Below are 24,095 nucleotides of genomic sequence, written 5' to 3' on the forward strand. Positions count from 1 at the left end.
GAACATATTTAAATTGTGAGGGGTTCTTTACTTGTGATAAAGATAAAATTAAACTTACTATCCAATTTAAATTTGAAAGTACAAGATATGAAATTTAATGAAATTCTTGTATTATGTTAGACCCACAAAATTCTTGGAGTATATTTGATATTGTGGTCGTTGAGTCTCTCTTTACTAGTATATGATATGACTAGTATAAAATCACAAAATTATATTATTCGTTCAAAAGAATTGTATTCTTTGATGAAAAAGTTTCACTTAAAATATTATGATTTTTCATGAAAAGATATGTCTATTAAAATATATATATTTTTGTAAAGACATGAACATTGGTGAAAAGTGATATGTTCTGTTTGTGTTGTAAAACAAACATTTTGGTCATATTGCCCTTATTGGACCGATGAGACTTTGATCATGGGTCATTCTATAACAAATTGAATGTTATGGAAAGGTCCTTCTGAAAAGGACATATGACAAGGTGTTGACTCTAAAACAATGTCTGTATTTGAGAAAGTTATAAAAAGTAAAGAATAAAATATTTGTGGGAAAAGATTACCTCACAGAAGGTCTTTTCAAACTTAGTATTTTTGTTTGTTCTTACTTGCTTAAATCAAATTGTTTGTGACATAAATGCTTAGGACAAATCATTGTGGTGGTAACTCTATCTAGAAGACTGGAGATCCCAAGATCAAGGTTCAAGGATAACAAACAAAGTCATTAATGACGGTTCAACATTGTCAAAATATTTTTTTATGGTCCATTCTCATGATAAGACAATGTTTAGTAACAAGGATAAAGACATTAGTACTTTTTAATGGTTTCTAAGTTTGATACAGGGTATATCAAATGGTGTATCTACGGGATAACACATTTAGAAATCACCTATGTAAGTGTGAAGTGTAAGCCACTTCAAGGAGAATCCAGTAAGGCCAATTCTCTACGCACTTATAAACCAAGTCGTATTCATGGATGAAACGAACAAAACAATGAGAACCAAAAACAGTTGAAGGGTTGATTGTGTGACTTATGTTGTCTAGGTATACACCAAAGCTCAACGGTTCAAAGATATCAAATCTACCGATTGACCAAGTATATCCGATATATATTCACTATGGAAAGTTCAAAGGGAACCCCACTTATCCAGATGCAATCAATCCTTACTTACGAATCACACAGTTTTTCATGCATATGTTTTAACAATAGTCATTCCCTATTCATGTGGGGGATTGTTGGGTTTTAAAGGTGCGAACAGGAAATGACGGGTTGTGACTAGGCCGAAGGGTTGTGACCTTTATGAAAGGTTGTGTCCTTTCTAAAGGGTTGTGACCGTTTGAAAAGTTGTGCCTTTTCTAAAGTGTTGTGACCTTTCTGAAAGGTTGTCTTCTTTCCAAAGGGTTGTGACCTTTACCCTTTGTTGGCCATAAATAGAGAGGCTTCCTCTCATTTTTTTGCATCGAATTCTTCCCTTCTTTTGCATACATTTCTGACAAAACGATATTGATCGATCGTGTCTCTGTGTGTGATTCGTTGCTATCATTTTGAGTTCGTTGAATTATCGAAGTTTGAGGTTCCGGTACTTCTTTAATGGTTAATCTGTTTTATCTTGAGAGAAATTAATCTGCAACCTCAGGTACTTGAGGGGATTAAATTTCTTAAGGACACATAGTGGGTTCTGTGGACTCGGATAGTTCTTTGTGTTTTCTTTTCATCTTTTATTATTTCTGGTTTGCTAATCTGAATACAGGAGATAACAAAATCTACAAAGGTTCACAGGAACAGATAAATTTTTAAATGAAGGTAGAAGAAAGTCATGGCAGCTATAAGCTATTAAGAAAATGTGTCATGCTTATGTTGAATTAGGTATTTTCTTTGTCCTTAATAGCCTACATCATTGGATAAAATGAAATGTATTTTCCGTTTAAAATGACCTCAGAATCACTTTTTTCTTGTCAAATTTTTCTCTCCCCCACATTTAGAAAATTTTAAATCAATATCACTGTTTTTAAAGCAATGTTTTGGTGAGAAATGGGTTTAAATTATTTAACACTAGGAGTTAACAGAAACTAAGTACTCTAGAAAAGGTTATTTTCTTCACTGAACTAACTGATGGAGAAGAACAGGCGCATCCCAAATTAGGCAACAATTGTCATGACTCATGAGTCAAAATTTTCACAAAGGGCACCATCACAAGCCTACCATCCAAGCCTGGATCAAACCCTCAGATGATATCTCTGAATACGCGTGTAACTAGAGAATGCAGCATAGAGTATGGACCAAAGCTAAAGCAAGAAGGGTGTTAACAGAAAAGGAAGAGCTCAAACCATAAAAACAAAGGATCCAACAATCACTATGGAGATTCATCAAGTAATTATTGTAATGCCCATTTATTTTATCTAGACATGTCTAATGTGTGGTAAAACCAACAGATGCAAAAGCAGCAAGACTTCTTAGGCAAGAGCATCTCAAATTGTTGTTTATTGATACATGTGGATAGCACGATAAAACTAGATGTGGGAAGGGGCTTTAGACGGCATACATATTTTGACCCTCAACAATCTCACCCTCCCGAGTTCTTTCTACATATGGAATCTTTACTCAGATACAACAGTTTGGAGAGGAAGTGAGCTCTCAACCTCCTTTGCTTCAGCATTTCTTTCAGCAACAATTTTAGACATCCCAAACATCTGAAGGCATAACCACAGCTGTTAAGAATAAATCATAATGCCTTATTAAGAAAGGAATAATCCGTAATGCTATTTTGATTTGGAACTAACCTTATTGATGGTCTTCTTAAAGCAAGATGTGTGTTCATCCATTGAGGCATGTATAAACTCATCAATATGATCCTTCACATCCTCCAAAAATGTGGCACTTTCAGACTTCTTTTTTCGGCATGATGATGCAACAGCAGGTGATGTTTGCTCAAGCGGACTCTTCTCAGTCGACATGTTCTGCTTATGTTATAAATAGTGAGAAATACCATGATATAAACAGCTAAGTTGGGTGCAGAACTGTGCCAGAAGGCAGAAGTAATGTTCTAGTAGCCGTCCACTTGCTAAACAAGGCTACCGTCAAAGTGTTTTAGAGCATTAACTATGTCCCTCTTTCAACAGAAGGAGCAAATCTAGATAAAAACTTAGCAGGGTATGTCTTAAAATATCAGCTAGGTTAGGCTATGCTCGAAGTGTTATAGTACATTAATTATGTTCCTCTTCCAAGAGAAGGAGCAAGTCTAGATAAAAACTTAGCAGAGTATGTCTAAAAAATATTAGCTAGGTTAGAATGAGGTACATTAGAATTATTATTTTTAAAGGCAGAAGAAAAAAGAAGATAAGTTCCACGAATACTCCGATTTGAAATAATGGTGCAGTCAATGTAATATGTAAATGATTAACTTATTCTATCAAAATCAATTGTTGTTCCCAGTAAACTTATTAACGGTGACAATACGGATGAAGTAGCAGAAAGGATGTTAAAACCTCACTGGAACGGATATTGCATTGATAGGATACAAGAAGTAGTATAGGGAAATCGTCCCCGTCCGTCTTTTGTGGTTTACTGAATGCACACCCATTTGAAAAAGTTAAACACCAAAGATATAGTTTGGGTAGGTGGTGAGGGGTGGACAAGGAAGTCGAAGTTGAGCGCATTTGGTGCAACAAAGCCTATCTACAAATCAAACAGCCTAAAGAGATTCAACCTAGATAATTTGAAATGTCTTCTGTTTGTTAGTACTTGGGCATCCACAACAAATACATGTTTCTCATTAGTCAGCACGCTAGAAAGCATAAACTTGCTGGAAGCTGAATATGTTGTCGCACAAGCTATTTGGCAAATAGACCATTACATTCTACCGCCATTTATTTCTACGTCAACAGAAGAGTTGCTTCAAATACCTTTTCCTATTTGTCAGCACACTAAAAAAGCAGCATTAACTTGCTGGAAGCTGAATATGTTGTCGCACAAGCTATTTGGCAAATGGACCATTACATTCTACCACCATTTATTTCTAAGTCAAGAGAAGCGTTGTTTCAAATACCTTTTCCTATTTGTCAGCACACTAAAAAAGCAGCATTAACTTGCTGGAAGATACACATGTTGTCGCAAGCTACTTGGCAAATGGACCATTACATTCTACCACCATTTATTTCTAAGTCAAGAGAAGCGTTGTTTCAAATACCTTTTCCTATTTGTCAGCACACTAAAAAAGCAGCATTAACTTGCTGGAAGCTGAACATGTTGTCGCAAACTATTTTCAAATCATCAAATGAACCATTACATTCTACGTCTAGAGAAGAGTTGTTTCGGAGAAAGGCCTTCCTCGGATTAGTAGTTGTCAATGTATTTAGGTAGCCGTTCAAAATTTCAGAAAATTTTTTCTAAAAGAAAGGAAAAGGAGATCTAAGCGGAATTCTTTCGTTAAGGCTATAAGCTACCAGATGGAAATCACAGAGAACTTTCTTCAAACACATTACATGCATTAGAGTTATCAACATAAAAGTAATCCAAAACAAACACATAAGAGTTATCAATATATAATCACTCAATTCTAAACACATAACACTCGATCGTAAACAGATAATGAGTTATAATCAACATAGAATCACTAAATTATAAACTACAAAAGAATCAATCAAAAAATAAAAACACGAACATATAAATAGCAACATACAATTCCGCATTTTCAAACTATACGTTCCATTTCATCAAAAACGAAGCACCTAAAATGCGATTAACAAAGATAAAGCTGGTATCAACATTCCCTTAGGTTAACCGGAAGCAACAAACGGAATAATAATGGGAACTAGGGTAAGAAAAAGAGGATTCTGGTTACCTGAGCTGAAGAAATCAGAGAGACAACCGGAAAATCAATTACTACAACAAAAGATAGTAAAAGATTTAGTTCATCTTTAGCGCCTAATTTTGAGTTGTTTATTGAATTAACAATACATACACGTACTTCACTGAGGTTCACAACAAGTTTTTGTGCCAGAGTTTGTTTTGCCGTAGTAAAATTTTATGTCATTTTAAATTAAAAGATTTGAATTATTTTTTTATTTAATTTGTAAGAGATTATAAAAGATTATTTTCATCGTGATGTAGGAGATATGACACTTGTAAATATGTTCTCTCAAATGCTCAAGTCAAATCTTGCCAAAAAAATTACCATTGTAGGTCGGTTGGTAGCTGTATAAGAAACTAATTATTCATATATTAATTTTTGTATGACTTGTACCGTTTGATAGATATAAAGAAAATAACGTATTCATGTATAGAATTAGTACAACATTTGATTGACAAAGTTCAAAACTAATTAATATATGCATAAGTTATGAATGAATCTATATATTATTTTATACAAGATAGACAAAGATGAAATAATTTATACATGTATAACTAGTACATGCATAAAATAATAATAATACATAGATTCACTCATAATTAATTGGAAAAATTGTATGAAATAACAAACTATTAATTCAAATTAAATGTTATAGTCATAGTTTCTTTTATTTGTAATTCACAGCAAACATGTCATATTTTTTTGTCATCTCATTTGTATACCGAAATATACAAATGCATGACCTGTTTGTATACCGAAATATACAAATAGACCGAAACATACAAATAGACCGAAATATACAAATGAAGGACCCATTTGTATACCGAAATATACAAATCGACCTAAATACATATTTTTTATGTATATGTACACCAAAATATACAGATTAATAGCCATAGCAAACATAAAATTTGTTATGAAGCGCAATTATACAAACTATAGTTATAGCATACCAATATGGTTTTTATATTTGCTAAACCTAAAATTTACTCTTAATTAATTTCTACATTACTAATATCTGCATAACTCTAACCGATTACCAACCGACCATAGGGCATCCTTCCATCCTTATGAAACTTATATACTAAAACTAAATCTCTATATTTTTACTCCATAACGTCGCAATTTTAATAGTACTGTCACAACATATTGAAAACGAATTCGCCGAGAAAGTCGCTATTGACCACGCGAGGTTGAATCTTTCCTAAACACAACAACAACAATAGACTCAATGTAATCTTAAGAGTAGAATGGTGGTGTGTACGCAATCCTACACCTATCTGATATGAGTAGAGAGATTTTTTCTGATGTACCCTCGACTTAAGTCAGATATAAGGTAAAATATAACATCAATTTGATAAATCAAAGATAATGATTGATCCAATAGTTTACCAACATAGTATAAGGTTATGCAATGAAACAACAAACTCTAGTGGAGTCTTAAGTGTTCATAAGAAGTCTTTAAACAAAACATGAATAAGCATCTTGAAAACCATTCAAATATGTTTTTGAGAACTGAGAAGTCATATGTTGTGCCTGCAAATTCCTAGTTCTAGAATTAAACTTACACTATACACACACTCAGAATTTCTCAGTAACTGATCTTATTTCCTTTAAAATGTATGAAACAACATGACAACAAATTTGAAATATTTAGAAAAAAGTACTCTACCATAAAAGCTAGCAATATTTGCAAGTGGTTAACATTAGTCTCCACCTGATCTTCATGTTATCATCAATAGCATGGAAAATGGAACTCAAACAGGTCACCTTCTTCAATCTATCTTCACGGAAGAAAAGAGACGATGCACAAAGAAAAAAGACGTCAAGAACCCTATAGCACCAGTTGCTAGCATAACAGCAAGCGCCATTAAAAGCGAGTAACCTAAGTATAGCATAGCCGAAACAGGTCCACTGAGGCTCTTGAGATCGAAAACAAGATAGTTGACGGAGTAGAAGAAAATGTAAAGTGCAACTGAGCCAGATGCGAAGAATGATTTCCACCACCATCTCCAATCTTCCATACAAAGATGCATATAAGTCAGGACCAAAGACACTTCAGCACAAACAACCACTAGCAGTATCAATACTACCAACAGAAACCCGAAAACATAGTAAACACGTCCGAGCCATATGCTAGACATGATGAAAAAGAGTTCAATAAACAGAGTTCCAAATGGCAGAGTTCCTGCTCCAATTACCAACACCCAAGTAGGAAATCTGTTTGATGGGATTTCACGAGGAATTTGATTGCTACGACAAGGGTACTCAAGGTGTGGAGCCTTTGTACCGATGAATCCACCTATGAGTGTAAGAGGCATGGAAATGCAAAACCACAACAACAACAGAATAATGTAAGTAGTGAAAGGAATTGCACCAGTGCTATGACTTCCCCATAAGAGGAAATTCAGAACAGTTAGTATAAGAAATGCAATTCCAGGGCCAAAACAAGAAACTCTCCACGAAATCGAAAGCCATCCATTGGTATTACCAGCATTCAGTGTTTTCATTAGCCAAACAGCAACATAGCCAGCAATAATACCTAAGAACATGTAGAACAAAAGCATGCCAGTAATAAGTGTGCCTCGAGAGGCTGGAGACATAAATCCAAGAGCCGCGAATAATATTGTCACGACTGCCATTCCTAAAATACGACATCCATCAGCAACCATCATACTGAGGAGTTCTGCATTCTCCGGAACCCTGAAGACATCACCAACAACTAGTTTCCATCCTGATAACTCCTCATTTATTTGAGCTTGAGCCTCTTTGTCAAGCTCCTCATAACGAGCTAGATCTCTTCGAATTGTCCTCAAGAAAATAATGAGAACTATCCCTGCTAAGAATGTAATAACCATCATGGAATTAAGAATCGAAAACCAATGAACTTTTGCACCTTCCATCTTCAAATATGCATCCCATCTTGATGGCCATTTAATGTCACTCTCCACAAAATTGACCTCATAACTATAAACCAATGGCTTGCCCTCTTGGATCACCCCGGCTACAGTAGCTGGTTCACATTTAATAGGTGCAGTATACTTATCGTATCGTTTTAGATTCTTAAGCAAATCTATATTATGCTGAAAACTACAGGGGACAACTTCAAATCCAACAACCATGTAAGCCGGTGTGTCTATAACAGACTTATCATCCGTTGTAATTAACTCAACGCCATCTCCAGCCCCAATCACACCAGGCATAGTATTAGTCTTCTCATACTTATGAACCAACACAGTAAATTTCAAATGGTTGAACACATAATACACATCCTTAACCTTAATACCAACCGGATAACCCGTCCACCTAAGAAAGAATCCATCTTTGTTCATATACCGAATAGCAGGAAGATTATCAAGATTCAGATTAACTTGATACATCTCATCGATCCGTTCTTTCAAAACTTTGGATTCATCAACTGATAATGCATTTGTTTGACACAAAAACAACTCACTTTCGTTTACGTGCATTTTAAATCTATAAGGAGAGTTCTCAATTCTATCTCCCATAAGAAGCTCACCTAAGTTTTCAGCACTGTCTTTGACACCTTCTAAAGGTTTACAAAAAGGTAAACTGTAATATCCATAAGGTAATTCTGTATCAATTGAGGTCAAGGAATTTACTTTGACAGATAATTGATCACCTACATAATATTTGTGTGGGAAACTACCAGGTAGATAAAATCCACTAGCAAATTCAAGAAAAAAGGTACACAACAATAGACACTTCTTTAATTTATCCATCGATCGCCAAGTTTCGGATGAATTCTTAGAGATCTGAAAGATGAAAATGATTTAATTGAACCAAAAAGAAAACAGAAGATCTTGAAGAATTTTTTTCTTTTTTGATTGAAAACAATGCATGAAAGCATAAAATGTGTTAGATTCAATATACATGCATGGCACAAGTGGATTTGGTCTATTTTGTTAGTGAATGATGAGAGAAAGGTGGGAATTTGTAACTAACTATTTATATGTCTGTGTTGTATGTTGGATTTGGGTCTATTTAGAGTTATGTCTTTTCATCATATGCTAAATCTTATATATTCAAGGATTGTTTTTTTATTTATATTGACTATGACGATCGGGTTAATCTGCACTCGCCTTTACTAATTTCATAGTGTATATTTGTTATTTCCCACTAGCTAAGTATTGAGAATTTTACTACCAAACTTGTGCATGGTAAAAGAGATGAGATCATAATTTTTTTTTATCTTCGTTAAAATTTAAATCTAAAAGTTTTCTCTAACTTTATTAACCATCAAACACACCTTTGGATGCATATACTACCAAAAAAAATGTTTTACAAGTTGAAAAATAATTGTTTTGATTGTATAGAAACACTACTTAATTAGTTGATTAGAATATTGTTCAAAGTTATTTTATTTATTTTTCAATTTTTTCAACATTCAAGTAAATTGAAGTTTAAATAATATTTTAAAATATTCAGTTTAATACAAGAGAAATATATAATCCTCGTGATTCAATTTGTTTATGTGATTTTAATTTGACACGAGATTTAAAAAATAAAGATAAACCTTTAAAATGTTAAAATTTAAAAAATCAATTAATTTGGTCTATTTCAAATTTTAAAAAAAGTCACAAAAAGAATTAAACCAATTTCTCAATTGTTGGGATTAAAAACCAATACTCCGTCCTATGCTTAACATCTGATCTAAAACCGCTTCGCCGGAGCTGCCAATCTCCACTTTCCACCTTCTCCGGCGATCATTTCCCGGCAGAGTTCGAAATGGAACCCGACGTGAGCATCGAAACAAGCTGTATGATCCGAGTAGCAGTTCTACCAATCGGATCTATAGCAATCCCTTTATTCCGCGACTACACTTCTATGCTAGTTCGTCACTACACAGTATCATTATCTTCCATCAGTTCATTCTACACAGAACATCAAAAATCTCCTTTCGCTCATCAACCTTGGGATTCCGGTAGCCTCCGGTTCAAATACATGGTCGGTGGTTCACCGGCTAGTCCTTGGGAAGATTTCCAATCCAATCGGAAAATTTTTGCCGTTATAGGCATTTGTCACTGTCCTTCTTCCCCTGATCTGCATTCTGTCATGGATCAGTTTGTGACCGCATGTAAGAGTTACTCGTCTTCAGTTGTTCAGCGTTGCTTTGCATTTTGCCCCGGTGACTCTCAGGTTCTAGTTCTGTTTGTCTTCTTCGATTGTTGGAACTGTTTGATACTATTTGATACATGTAACTGAGTAGGACCTAGCATATAAGCAGCTTATACCAACATAAATTAAACTTGGATATATCTATATGTATCTAGAATAATTTGAAGAAAAGACTGTCTGGGAAAGATTTAATAGTTGTAACGATAGGAACTGAATGCCTGTGCTATTTTAAAAAAAAAATTTGTTATAAGGATGAAATCCACTTGTAGAATTAAGTTTTGGGGATATTGAATTTAGAATTGTGACATCTGCTTTAGGACTTGGAGGATCATAAACTAGCAAGGAATTTACTCCAATTTTGCAGCAAATCATAGATACTTTATTGTTTTCACTTCTTTCTCAGTCAATTAATCAACTATGCCTCAAGTCTAAATCAATTGTGGTCAGGTATATGATTTTTTTATATTCATTCAGTTGTTTGACACTGCTTTGTATTTTTCCTGGCTATTCTTAGGTTTGAATTTTGTTTGTGTTCTTTGTTGTATAATTGATGGTTGGAAATGTTCTATTGCTGGTAGAGATTGGACTTGAATAGAGGAAATGGATATGGTCATTCAAAAAAAAAAGTCATACAGAGATTCATGTAACAACTCCAACTTAGTTGAATCCAACTTATTTGGGATTGAGACATAGCTGATTAATTGATTACTAGATATTGGACATGTGAATTTCTGCAATATATATAAAATTGACTTGCAGAAAATTTGATCGAATTGAAAGTAATTAAATATGCTTTAGGGCTTTGAGGATCATAAGCTAGCAAACCATCTACTCCTTTGTGCAGAAACTACAGATACTTAAGTCTTGTCCTCTTTGTACCCCAAAAAGAGAAAAAGAAAAAAGAAACAAAAGTTAACCCTCAGGGGTTGGCCTGCTGGCAATTGACTTGAGCCTTGGGGTTTGCTCCCTTTCAAGGTCTCAAGTTCGAAACCCACTAGGTGCAAACAATTTCTGAGGGCCATCGGACTGGGTAAAACCTGAATTAACCGTGGTGCACTTGCGGGAAACTCCTTGCCGAGGGCCTGTGCACCCCCGGGATTAGTCGGGGCTCAAAGAGACTCGGACACCCGGTGCAAATCAAAAAAAAAAAAGAAACAGAAGTTATGCAGTGCATACAATATGACTAGACTCTATTGTTTTATAAATCAATGAATCTTTCAGTTGCTCCACTGTTCCAAACTAATTGGGGTAAGCGATCCGATATGTACACTCTATGTACTTGTAACTCTATTCAGGCCTAATTTTATTTGGATACACAGTAATATGTTTTCAAAGATAATTTAAGGATTATTGGAAATCAAATGTTCTCTAAGTCTCACTCTTACCCATACTCTCAACACACACTCACTAACAAACTGAAAAGATTCTTGGCGGATATGAATAGATAAGTATATATATGTGTGTCTGTGTGTTTGTGTGAGCACTCTTTTAAAGGATAGGCTTTTGAAAGCTCATATAACTTAATTTTTCATTATTTTCTTTTTGAATAATTAAATGCAGTGCTTCAGATACTTCTCTGGATGCATTCTTGAATAGATAATCAGTTTGCGTACTGTTAAGTTTGTGATCAAAAGCTCCTGACTGTCGGAGTGTCCTTGTTTTCAAGTTTGCTCTTTTCATGCATGACATGCCTAAAATGCATTTTTTATTGTGCAGCTAGAGGATGAAAGCTTCAAAGGGAGCAACTTAATTTTGTTTCCCCCAGCTGATCGTCAAACTCAAGAATTCCACTTGCAAACTATGATGCAAGATATTGCTGCCTCGTTGTTGATGAAATTTGAGAAATCAGTTCTTCAAGCAGAGTCTGGTGGAACTATTCTCAAGACACCTTTAGATTCCCAAGCGAGTCTTAGCTCAGAGGAGGTTCATATTTTAGGTGTTTTAAGGATTTATTTCTATAGTTATCTTGTTTAGTTTCTTGGTAGGATTTCATTACCATTTAAATTATTAACGTCTTGATTGCATTGGAGAACCTTATAGGTCATCAAGGCTAAAAAACGAAGATTGGGGCGTGCACAAAAAACTATCGGGGATTACTGTCTGTTGGCAGGGTCACCTGTTGATGCTAATGCCCATTATACAACTTCATTGGAGCTTGCTAGATTGACTGGAGACTTCTTTTGGTATGCTGGGGCAATGGAAGGCAGTGTTTGTGCACTGTTGGTGAGTATGAACATACTCTCAGTGATGTCAGTGCATCTTATTAGAAATTTAGTTCATAATCCACGAGAAGTCATTGCTTGACAAACATCTAATATAATCTGTACATCTTAGACTACATTTTGGAGTTGGAAACCATATTTGATACCTACACACCCACATATACTTCTTGATTTATTTTATCCACACGTGTTTGTCTACCAATGGGGAATGCTGTTTATCAGCTAAACATCTTCCAGAGCAAATCCCCAATTTTCTGTTCTTTCTTGTTCCTTTTTCCTTCTTCTTGGGGTGAGAAGAGGGAATTTTTTCTGGTATGGGGTGTAATTTATTAAATCAACGTATTCTCCAGTTTTGCTCGGTATTTTAAAATTCTGTTACCTGCTTGAGCCTGCATTCATGTAAGAACATGCATCTTTGTTTTCAAGGGGTTAAAAAAGAAAGGTATCATATCTGTCTTGTACTTTTTGTGTTATGGACCCTCTCAATCTTTCATAGTATTACTGTTTGCATGTAATGATCACAGTGCCTTTTTATCTACAGAGATGATTACCAATGATACTGTCTAAGAAAGGGACAGAAATTTCTTTGTATGAATTTGAGAGGACACCATTAAGAGGGGGATTATTCTGTATATTCAAACCATGTTTTAGTCCTCACATCAAATTTAATTCTATAGTCAATCAGGTGTTGTAATTGAAATGACAACAATCAGTTAGGTTTATTGATATTGTTGGCTGGATATAGCTCCTGATAAGTATTGCAAACATACATCTGTTTGCAACTGAAGGCATTTCAGTGTGTTCATGGATGAATATTGACCATATGTGTTTGTTTTATTTTGGATGTTTTGGGGTGGTGGAGCATATCTTTCAAATGAGACTAGAAAACATGGTTGCTAAGGTCCTGAGGAAGGATGAGGGAACATTGAGACTAGTAAAGGTATGGGATGCTCAAATTGTTTCAAGGTTTATGTGTTCTAACCTGTTCTGTGTTTCCTGTTGACAATCTATGGATGCCTCTATTACCTTTGATACAAACTAAAGTGGCAGGCACATAAAACTTGAATTAGAAGGAATGCTAACTTTTTGTGAAAAATGATGCAATATTGCAGATGTCAAAACCACGAAATAGTAATACTTATTAAAGAGTTGAGTGCATTGTATATTATGTTGCCATTTTGGCTCTTTCTTCTCAAGAGCTTATTCATTCTTAAAGTCACAAGTTCTTAGTTTTATATCCTTACTTGAATCTCATGGTTACTATTTTGATGATTAGATAGATCAAATGGGTCAGAGGGATCAAGTTCTAGATGATGAGATCAAAGACCGTTACAATAGTGTCATTTTGCATTACAGAAAGTCATTTATCCAAGACAATGCTCAAAGGTATATGTCTGTCTTTTAATCTTTCTATAGATGTAGTTACAACTTACATAAGCACCTTTATCATGATTTTTTTCTTATAATGATTGGGTATATAATTTGTATTTGCCATCCCTTTCTTTCTGATTCGTGCACAAGAGTTTGAGAGGGAAAACACTATCTTCTTTTTTCCGATGAAGTAAGTGATATCATTAAAAATGCATCAAGAAGATGCAGTAGTTACAAGATATGACATTGAAGCTTTCAAAAAATCTGGCACTTATACAAAAACTGTCTATGACAGAGTGAGGGAACTAATGAAGTCTAATAGTTGATCTGAACTATTAACTGGGAACAAACTGGACCAGCGATGTAACCCCAGGGAGAATAAAAGTGGACTTCAAATTATATTTCCATCTTAATTTTAGTAGTGTCACAGGATTCCTTGATAATGGATATGTTGTAATCATTATGTTAGGAACCTGCAAGTCCTATGAAAGTAAAGTAAAAGGACTAAGTTGCTTATTTTGGTGGTGCAGCTATTCAGAAGTTCTTAATTTTAGTTTTGTTCGTAAAATGACTCAGTTCCCAAACCCTATTTTTGGTAGTTTAGCAGATCACAGAACAATTTAGTCACTTGTTTAGGAAGTCTAGAACTCCATGATGCATGGCAAGTTACTGTGAAATCTATCATAATTTGCATGTTGAACAGCTTTGACAGATCGGTAGATGAACTAATAGTTGGAGGCTGACTCAGATAAACTTTTATGACTGAATGTGTGAGGAAAACTATGTTGTGTGGGGCAAATTACAAGAACTGTCCATAGGTTGTGAGGGATTGCCACCTTTCTATATTGAAGAAAAGCTTGAATTGCAAGCTTTTTTGTCAAAAACAAACAAACAAAACAGTTAGCATGACATAACACTAGTGATATGAATCTTTATCTTATGATCAAACTGTTTAACCATTAAAATTGTTCATATATAACAAAGAGCCATTGCTATGCCTTTTCTCCGTATGGCTCAGTTGTGGACTGTTGATTGAGATAATCCTCATTTTAGTAGGGGTTCAAAATGGATTTACTCTTCTTATCTTCTTTGTGGTATAACCTAGATGATTTCCCTTTTCAACTAGCGATAGGTCTATATTGCTTAATCTAAATTTCTGATTATTTTCTTATTCAGCATATATAACTGTTAATATTGTTTTTGGTGCAGAGTTTCTCCTCTAAGTTTTGAGCTCGAGGCTACTCTCAAATTAGCACGATACCTCTGCAGGTACTCTTAATAAAGATCAAATATAATTCTGGAATGATCTTCGTAACCAGTTTAGTTATGTTCTTTTCTTGATAAAAACCAGTTTAATAATGACTTGCAGCTACACTGTAAACTTGCTGTGTTCTCTCTGTTCTTTCCTTTTGACGTACTTATATGTTAATTGAGATCCTTTTGGGGAAGATATGTTTGTTGAGGTTAAACTTCTGAATGATGCCCAATTTATAAATTGTGAGATATGACACAAACTTGAAATTACCACACAAAAAAGAGCATGTTCGTATTCGAATAATCATAAGTAGCTCTTTTTGAGCATTAGTACTTGTCATAGAAAATCTGAAATTGCTTTGATATCAGTCAACTCGACTCAGGCCAAAATACTGCAACTGGGGTCACTTGCTAGCTTTAATGCGGTTCTTATCATTAGTTCACCTGGACTTTGCACTGTATATATTTGTTCATGAGCTGAATAATTTGGTGGGATTTAATTAAGTATAGAGGTATGATGCTGTGCTTATGATTTACTGGCTACAGACTACGACCACGGCCCTCCAATAACTAGGTGGAGTGGGGTGAAGAGGAGAAGGTTTGATGGAGAGTGAAAAAGAAGTGAACTAAGAAATTTCTATATTCCAATTTTTTTTTTAAATGTTAAAAAAATTAAACTAACAAATTTCCACATTTAGCAAACAGCAGATTTTGTTTCCCTCGAACTTGCTTCTGTTTGTGATTAATCTAGGTTACTCATTAAGTCTAAGCTACAGAAATATGTTCCTCAACAGTTATGAACTTCAGTTTTTGTAGAAAATGAGAAACAATAAAACTGATGATGTATCTGAATTCAAATCACATCGCCTTTACAAAAAAAGTTCAAATCAATGGTAAAAACAAAAAATAAAATAAATATTAGTACCTAAATCTGCAACATACAAGTAGCTTCATCTCTTCAGACTAAAATAATGCCTTCTGTATATCTTTTGCTTATCTGCTGTAGTTCATCAAAGAGAAGCCAATGATACCTCGCTTTTTCAAAATGCATCTTGTTTCCAGATGACTTCAAACTTTTTGGAGAAATCTGGAAGATCGTGATGTAATATTACTTAGAAGAAGAGCTACTTCTGTCATCTAGTTCTTCTTGAGCAGTTTTTGACTTTTACTTTCCTTGTTTTTTGTTCTTGTTGGTTTGGCAGAAAGGAGTTGGCCAAGGAAGTGGTTGGTTTGTTGACTACGGCTGCTGATGGAGCAAAATCTTTGATTGATGCTAGTGACAGATTGATATTATTCATTGAAATAGCTCGCCTCTTTGGGACTCTTGGTTATCACCGAAAGGCTGCTTTTTTCTCAAGGCAGGTGGCTCAGCTATACTTGCAACAAGAAAATCGGTTGGCTGCTATCAGTTCAATGCAAGTACTGGCAATGACCACACAAGCTTATCGTGTTCAAAGTAGAGCCTCTACTGACCATGCTCTTTATCAGGTGACTCAAAAATTCATATTGTTTTTCATGATGCAACAAACAGATTACATGCAGGGCTTCACTTTGAGTTGCACCCTACAGTCCTGCTCCTTCTGGTTCTTAGGGGGGAAGGACACAAACACGTTGTACTGGCTTTTAAAGAAGCAAAAATCTTTCTACAGTATGGGTTGGGAACTGTTTTTGTTCACATACTTGATCCGATATAATTGGTTGTACAAAGTCTTCATAACTTTTCCAATGAACTGTCTTCTCAGGCTTATGAAACATGAATTTCAAATAATGAATACTTTCTTTGGGCGTGTCAATTGAAGACGGAATATAGATCTGTCACCACCTGCAGTTCCATAATAACTTTGGCGAATGACTGAGAAAACAACTACTCCCTCCATCCCAATTTATGTAACACCCCTTTCCTTTTTAGTTTGTCCCCAAAAAAATGTCATCTTACTATAATTATTAGAAATTTCACTTTAAAATTCTCCATGATTTACAACCACACAAATATCTAATGATTGTTTTAGACCACAAGTTAAAAAAGTCTTCCTTTTTTTCTTAAACACTGTGCAGCGCCACATAAAATGGGACGGAGGGAGTAATTTATTTTATTCATCAGTAGGAGGTTTCCATGTGAATACAAAGAAAAATCAATGGGAAGTCATTGAATATATGGCAAAAAGAATATAATGTTTTGATTTACTAGCATTGTGTTATGTTGCACCAAAGAGTATGGGTAGTGAGAAACTGGACATTCACAGAAATTCTCTTAAAATTGTTTATCGACGGGTTTTGGTTTGTAGTGTTGCTGACGTGATCCTTGAGAGAAAATGTAGTGTCACAGCTATCTACTTGATGGATTAATATTTCCTCAAACATTTAAAATTTCAAATGCCCAAGCATTCAGGATAGAGTGCATAATTTTGTATTTACAAGGAGGGGCACTTAAATTGTGTCTACTGGAATTGGTGTACCTCCTATGGCATATAGCATGACTTGGATCCATAACATAATGGAGATTTGATACTGTCATAAAAACTTCTTGAAAATGCATATCAAGATAGGACGATGCAGTTTCCAAAGGAATTCATGTGGCTTGCTGTGGGAATCTGCAGTTCAGTGCTTCAATTTTGGAGATATTAGACTAGATTAAACTATCATTATCAGTTATGGTATGATTTATAGTGAAAGCTAGAGTCTGTATGTGGATTCATCTTGGCTGTCAGTCATATACATCGGATCAATGGCTTTTTTAGCAGATCTTGTCTGTGCACATTTTAGATTATTTTGGAGTCAAAATACATGCTAAGTGAATGTGTCATGAGCGTCTTTATCATAGTTTCTTTTAACTCACCCTGGTGTCAATAAAAGAGTTAACATTTATTTTCTGTCTCTCTTCATTATATATGAAGGAAAGTGGACAAAATCATGCTGATGGTGGAAAAGCGCATCACAATTGGATAGTATCACTATTTGAATCTCAATGGAGTAGCATTCAAATGGTTGTTCTGAGGGAAATACTTCTATCAGCTGTTCGTGGTGGAGATCCTCTTACTGCATGGAGTGCAGCAGCACGTCTTCTTAGGTCCTATTATCCTCTTATTACACCTGCTGGGCAAAATGGTCTTGCAAGTGCACTTTCAAATGCATCTGAGAGACTTCCCTCAGGAACTCGCTGTGCTGATCCTGCATTGCCTTTTATAAGGTATTGCTTGTAAAGTATAGCAAAGCTTCTTATGTGATGGAGATTCTTATATTTTCTGTTATAGAGTAGTCTGTCTCTTCATAATTAAGCAAAAATTTCAGCTCAGCTGTTTTTTTCATCTTGTCTCAAAGCTGGTAAATTCCCCTCATTTCCAGAGGCAGGGGTACAGGAAGCTGGTGTCTTATTCTTTGGCACGCACTAGCCAGTTGTTACATTGAACTGTATGGTTCCAAATACCCAAGCATCAAAATAGGAAATAGATTGTTTTGTACACGGAAACCATGTAAATCACCTTGTTCTGCACTTTGTATTTTTTAGATGTTAGATGGCACATTGCCCTATGCCAGATGGGGAAGCTTGGGGTCCTTGTACTATATGTCATTGCTGGTGTCTAATTTTCACAAAATTCTGCTTTTTCCTGTGTTTGATGTAATGTGACGTGCAAAAAGAGAAGTTCGTTTTCTTTTAAGTCATGTCACTAAATTGCCAAAGAAGGTTTTTGATTCATTTGTTTATTTGGTGTCAAGAAAATGTTCTCTTTTGTATAGATAGCTGGATTGATACTTGTGTATGATTAATGCTATACCTTCTGTAAAGACGATAACGTTTCAGTGTGACATGAATTAAAATGATTTGAATTGTCAGAAGAAATTGTTTCACTGGCTTGTGTATGTGCTAGACCATTAGCAGTTGATGAAAGATTTAAGTTGTACGCCAGTGATGGACTCATCCTGTGCCCATGTCGAGTAAGGGTAAGTTTGAAAAGCAGACTATCAGGACAGATCAGCTAACCTAATGATCTGTAGCAGCTATTTCCCTCTCCTGGTGGCTATAAGTGGAGACGAGAAACTGAGATGAGATGTATCAATAGATAATAGGAGCTGAAATATCATCTGAGTTGTGATTCTAGCTTTTATCTTGGTAATGCCAGACTTATGTTTGTCATTTGTGGCCTTTCTGTTATCTCTGATGAAGAAAAGGATGAAACAAATGGTATTTCTATAAAGGATATCTTTTAATAGTCTACATGGATCTTTTGATATTGTTTGCTTTCCTCGATTCCTATTTTGGTTTTCTGTTTGTTGGTTGCTTATGTTGCCCCTCAACTAGATGCTTAGGGTGTGTTCGGTATGATGGAAAATGTTTTCTTGGAAAAGATGTGGGTTTATTACTTATTTTCTTGTGTTCAGTATGCAAGCAAAAAATAATATCCTAAAAGCACTTGTATAGAATCTAGACATATACTATAGGAGGTGAAGGTGGAAGGTAGGGGGTGGGGGTGAAGATGAGGTGTGTTGGAAGGTGAGGAGGACACTATCAATGTGAAATGTCACTTGTGTAACTTGTTTTCCTACTTCCATTAGGGAAGTCATTTTCCTCATTTTAAAGGAACTTATTTTCCTAGAGAAAATATTCTCCAAAAATTTTGACCTACCAAACATGAGAAAATCAGAATATTTTCTGGAAAATATTTTCCTCCATACAGAACACACCGTAGAAGTGTTTGGTTCTCCTCTTGCAGTGTTATATCATCTTTTATTGTGTATGAGACGAGCAAAGGAGGAATAGGTAGAGTAAATGAACTGAGCTTACCAATTCAGAAAGATGTACTGATATGGTAGTTGTCTTTCTTGCTTCATTCTTTTCAGTTTCTAATCCAAGCATCCATGTATATGTAAATTTAGAGTGAGATGTTCTATGTTGAATCAGAAGTATGTTGGCGATGCTGGTATTTCTTCAGGGTTTTTTGTATTAGACACTGCTAACTAGATCTTGCTTGAAAGATACTCAAATTGCCTTTGTAAAGGCTGGTGTAACTTCAGCGTTTATTGTATTGCACATTACTAACTAGATCAGGCTTGAAAGATTCTCAAATTACCTGTTTTTAGTCCAATACATGTATTGACCATATCTTCAGCATATAATTAGGAGTTTACCAATAAGCTCATAAAAATTAGAACAATTCTAATTCCGTCAGGTATAGCCTTATATTATCATAAAAACTATTCTTTTGATGTATTCCTGTAGCTAACATACTATTATTAATGGTGGTAAACTTGCAAAGGATTATTTGGAACTTTTTTCACTAGTCTCCCCAGAAAGCAGTAAATTTAATCTGATTCAATCTTCATAGTTCCCTCAGATTTTACAATTATTAGTTTTGCTGTTTCAGAATGATCTTTCTGCATACTGATACTCTAAATTTTATGGTGTCTACAGTTGCTGGCTTATTTCTTTCTTCAGACTGATACTGTTCTGTGTTTTATGGTGTCTGCAATTGCTGACCTTATCATCAGAGTTTTTTTTTTCCTTTTTCACAAAAGCCTAATTTTCCTTTCCTCAATACATATGCTCCCAGGTTGCATTCTTTTCCACTTCATTCCTCCCAACAGGACATAGTAAAACGTAATCATGGGAGAGATGATTGGTGGGCAGGGTCTGCTCCTTCAGGACCTTTTATTTACACTCCTTTCAGCAAAGGGGAGCCAAGTCAAAGCAGTAAGCAGGAGCTGATTTGGGTTGTGGGTGAAGCAGTACAAGTGTTCGTTGAGTTGGCAAATCCTTGTGGTTTTGATTTGAAGGTGGATAGTATATATCTATCTGTTCATTCTGGAAATTTTGATGCTTTTCCCATCAGTGTTAGTCTGCCTCCTAATTCCTCCAAAGTGATTGCATTATCTGGAATTCCTACTGAAGTAGGTTCATTAAAAATTCCAGGATGCATTGTTCATTGCTTTGGTGTTATCACTGAACATTATTTTAAAGATGTGGATAATCTTCTAGTGGGAGCAGCTCAAGGACTTGTGCTGTCTGACCCTTTCCGCTGTTGTGGGTCACCAAAGTTGAAAAATGTTACGGTTCCAAATATTTCAGTGGTCCCCCCGCTGCCATTGCTTATATCACGTGTTGTGGGTAGTGATGGTGCTATAATTTTATATGAAGGAGAGATTCGTGAAGTACAGATAAGCGTGGCCAATGCAGGTACAGTTCCAATAGAGCAAGCCCACATCTCATTATCTGGGAAAAATCAAGATTCAATCCAGTTAATTGTTTATGAAACCTTGAAGTCTTCCCTTCCTTTGAAGCCCGGTGCTGAAGTAAGAATACCTGTCACTTTAAAGGCTTGGCAGCTCGGATTTTTGGATCCAGCTGCTGCTCCTGGTAAGAACATATCTGGAAGCACCGGGAGGCAAGTCAAGGATGGATGCAGTCCTGTGCTGCTGATCCACTATGCGGGTGAGCATTCAAATACTGATTGTTGCAGGTTATGTGATAGACTAGGAAAATGAAGCACTGTGCTTGGGATGCTGCATCCCGGTTCTACGATTTGACATATATCAGTGCAACAAGCTGGGAAAGTCCCTGCTCTCTAGGAGCCCCTCTTGTTTGTGTTGCTTTCCCATCAATATTGAGGGGTCCTGTTTTTTCTTTGTTTCCATATGACTCAGAATGTACACAATGCATGTGGATTTGGATATGGATGTTGATATGACTATTCTTTTTAATTTTTCTTGCATAGCCACTTGTTTTTGCAATCTGGAAGGGTCAGTCAGGCTGGTGGTGAGCTTCAGCACCAACATGAGAATCATATTTGTTTAGGATGAAAATTGAGAGAGATAAATGTTAGGGATCAAATCAAATATTGGCCACGAAATTGGGAACAAAGATAGAAATTACGCTGTGGGTATACATGGAATATTTTTGCACAATACTAGGAGACAACGTAAAATGATGGAAGTGTAGGATGTCAATTAGTTGGTCACTAATCATGACATGATTACGTGCAGAAGAATTTTAGTTAGAGAACATTGTGCAGCATGGGATGAGATTTTATTTGTTTTGACTTTTCGTTTTGTTTTTGAAATGTATTAGCCTCATGCTTTAATCAGGCATTTGAGGTTCATGATTTAGACTGTTGTTTACCTGCCAATTTTTGTTGTTATGATTTATTACTATTTGGATTCTCTAACTGGTTATCAGTAACAGCCTCTCTACCTCATAGGTAGGGGTAAGGCTGCATACTCACCACACTCCCCAGACCCCACTTGTTGGATTTCATGAACATCTAATTGTATTACCTAATGATTTGCTACTCTTGTTGTCCATTAACTCATCCTGGATATTTAGATTCACTAACTGGTGTTTGGGGCTGGGTAGCATAGAATTTCTTCTATATTGACTGATCTACTTCTCTTATCAGGTCCACTTACTTATGCTGGAGGAGATGCATCAACAAATGGATCTATTCCTCCTGGTAGGCGCTTGGTTGTTCCCCTTAATATATGTGTTTCACAGGGATTATCTCTTATGAAGGCCCGTTTGTTATCAATGGAGATCCCTGCTCATGTTGGTGAGGATCATTCAAAAGTTCAAGTGGAAACCAGTTCTGCTGAAGGATCCCCTCGTACTGATAGGTTCATGAAAATTGATCCTTACAGAGGAAGTTGGGGCCTGCGTTTCCTCGAGCTTGAGTTATCCAATCCGACTGATGTTGTCTTTGAGATTGGTGTGTCTGTCAATATGGAGGATTCGAACACTGAGGAGAATCCTGAGTATGATTATCCTAAAACTAGGATTGACAGAGATTACACTGCCAGGGTGCTAATACCATTAGAACATTTTAAGTTGCCGGTTCTTGATGGTACTTTCCTGGTTAAGGAGTCTCAAATGAATGGGACCGCTACTAGAAAATCAAGCTTCTCTGAGAAAAGTAGCAAAGCTGAACTTAATGCTTCCATCAAAAATTTAATTTCTAAAATCAAAGTCAGGTGGCAATCTGGCCGAAACAATTCAGGAGAACTAAACATAAAAGACGCTATACAGGCTGCGCTTCAATCATCCATGATGGATGTATTACTACCTGATCCATTGACCTTTGGGTTTAGGTGTGGCAATAATACTTCGCAAGATTTTGCTGACCTTAATTTGGATGAAGGATCTAATATTCAGGGTGCATGTAAAGGTTCAGTAAGAGCTCATGACACGACACCAGTAGAAGTGCTGGTTCGCAATAATACCAAGGAAATGATTAGAGTCAGTCTTAGCATCACATGCAGAGATATAGCTGGGGAGAACTGCGTCGAGGGTGATAAAGCGACAGTGCTATGGGCAGGTACTAGTCTAAAACGTTACTCGTTTCCATCTCCATTTTCTTGTTAAAATACCTCTGTAATTTTGTATCTGCATGTGTATCATTTAAGCATTTGCTTTTAGAATAATATTTTTTGCTTATGTACCGAACACGAAAAAATAAGCCAGAAACCCACTTATTTTCGTAGAAAACATTTCCCTTCGTACCAAACACATCCTAAGAGAGCAACTATACGCATAATGTGTAATTGAAGACCAAACTTACTCTTGATCTGATATGTGTATTGACCTTTCTTGATCTTTTTTAGGTGTTCTGAATGGTGTCACCATGGAGGTACCTCCATTGAAGGAATATAGACATTCGTTCTCCTTGTATTTCCTGGTTCCAGGTGAGTACACACTATTAGCTGCTGCTGTGATTGATGATGCTAATGAAATGCTCCGAGCCAGAGCAAGAGCTACTTCATGTGATGAGTCCATATTTTGTCGTGGGCCACCGTTCCATATCCGAGTGAATGGGACTATGTGATGTCCTTATTGAAGTGTCCATAGTTTACTAAACCAGGTGAAACTTTCCAGCCTCAACTATTTGTAGAACTTGTTATTTGCACTTGGTATTTCTTGTAATTCCTCCTTATATAGAGTTCCATTTTGTTTAGGAGAAAACTGTATCACTCAGTTTCCGATTGATATTCAATAGGATTCTACAGTGATTTGTAAAGCTGTACTGTTCAATCAAGAGCTGGACATTTATTCCTGCAATTTACAGCTTTATGATTTTGTTGCCTGTGGCTGTGACTGAGTTGCTTTAGCCTTAAAAGTGGATGTTTCTATGATGAACTGTGGACTAGTTGTTTATTTTGTCCTTGTGGAATCGGGTACTAAAGAGTCTACGTGATACCTTGAAATATAAGCAAAAGAATTATCCCAAGGGATCTACTGATTGTTTGCTCTCTATACTGCCCATATTATTTTGGCCAGATCCAAG

General features: G+C 35.8%; 4 protein-coding genes across 4 annotated transcripts in view; 1 reads left to right on the top strand and 3 right to left on the bottom strand.

Annotated features, from left to right (window-relative positions):
* Positions 1-10,064, bottom strand: part of LOC125875208 (uncharacterized protein At2g39795, mitochondrial) — a 26,380-nt gene extending 16,316 nt beyond the window's left edge. The window contains exon 1 of the mRNA XM_049556308.1: positions 10,060-10,064. The gene's annotated coding sequence lies outside the window, so the exon portion shown is untranslated. The remainder of the gene's footprint in view (positions 1-10,059) is intronic.
* Positions 2,327-4,895, bottom strand: LOC125875210 (uncharacterized). The gene is made up of 3 exons (XM_049556310.1): positions 4,835-4,895; positions 2,775-2,951; positions 2,327-2,684 (listed from the first exon to the last, which is right to left on the bottom strand). The coding sequence occupies exons 2-3, from the start codon at positions 2,946-2,948 to the stop codon at positions 2,592-2,594; spliced, it is 267 nt and encodes an 88-aa protein (XP_049412267.1). The 5' UTR covers positions 2,949-2,951; positions 4,835-4,895; the 3' UTR covers positions 2,327-2,591.
* On the bottom strand, positions 6,519-8,669 carry LOC125875207 (transmembrane 9 superfamily member 11-like). Its single transcript, XM_049556306.1, has one exon. It carries the CDS (start codon positions 8,584-8,586, stop codon positions 6,619-6,621), a length of 1,968 nt encoding a protein of 655 aa, XP_049412263.1. The 5' UTR covers positions 8,587-8,669; the 3' UTR covers positions 6,519-6,618.
* LOC125875206 (trafficking protein particle complex II-specific subunit 120 homolog) lies at positions 9,466-23,869 on the top strand. The gene is made up of 10 exons (XM_049556305.1): positions 9,466-10,003; positions 11,699-11,905; positions 12,023-12,205; positions 13,481-13,590; positions 14,785-14,844; positions 16,032-16,317; positions 17,724-18,016; positions 20,376-21,253; positions 22,218-23,129; positions 23,416-23,869. The coding sequence occupies exons 1-10, from the start codon at positions 9,593-9,595 to the stop codon at positions 23,634-23,636; spliced, it is 3,561 nt and encodes a 1,186-aa protein (XP_049412262.1). The 5' UTR covers positions 9,466-9,592; the 3' UTR covers positions 23,637-23,869.
* Positions 23,870-24,095: the final 226 nt, after the last annotated feature.

This window comes from Solanum stenotomum, chromosome 8, assembly GCF_019186545.1.
Source record: "Solanum stenotomum isolate F172 chromosome 8, ASM1918654v1, whole genome shotgun sequence".
Taxonomy (NCBI): domain Eukaryota; kingdom Viridiplantae; phylum Streptophyta; class Magnoliopsida; order Solanales; family Solanaceae; genus Solanum; species Solanum stenotomum.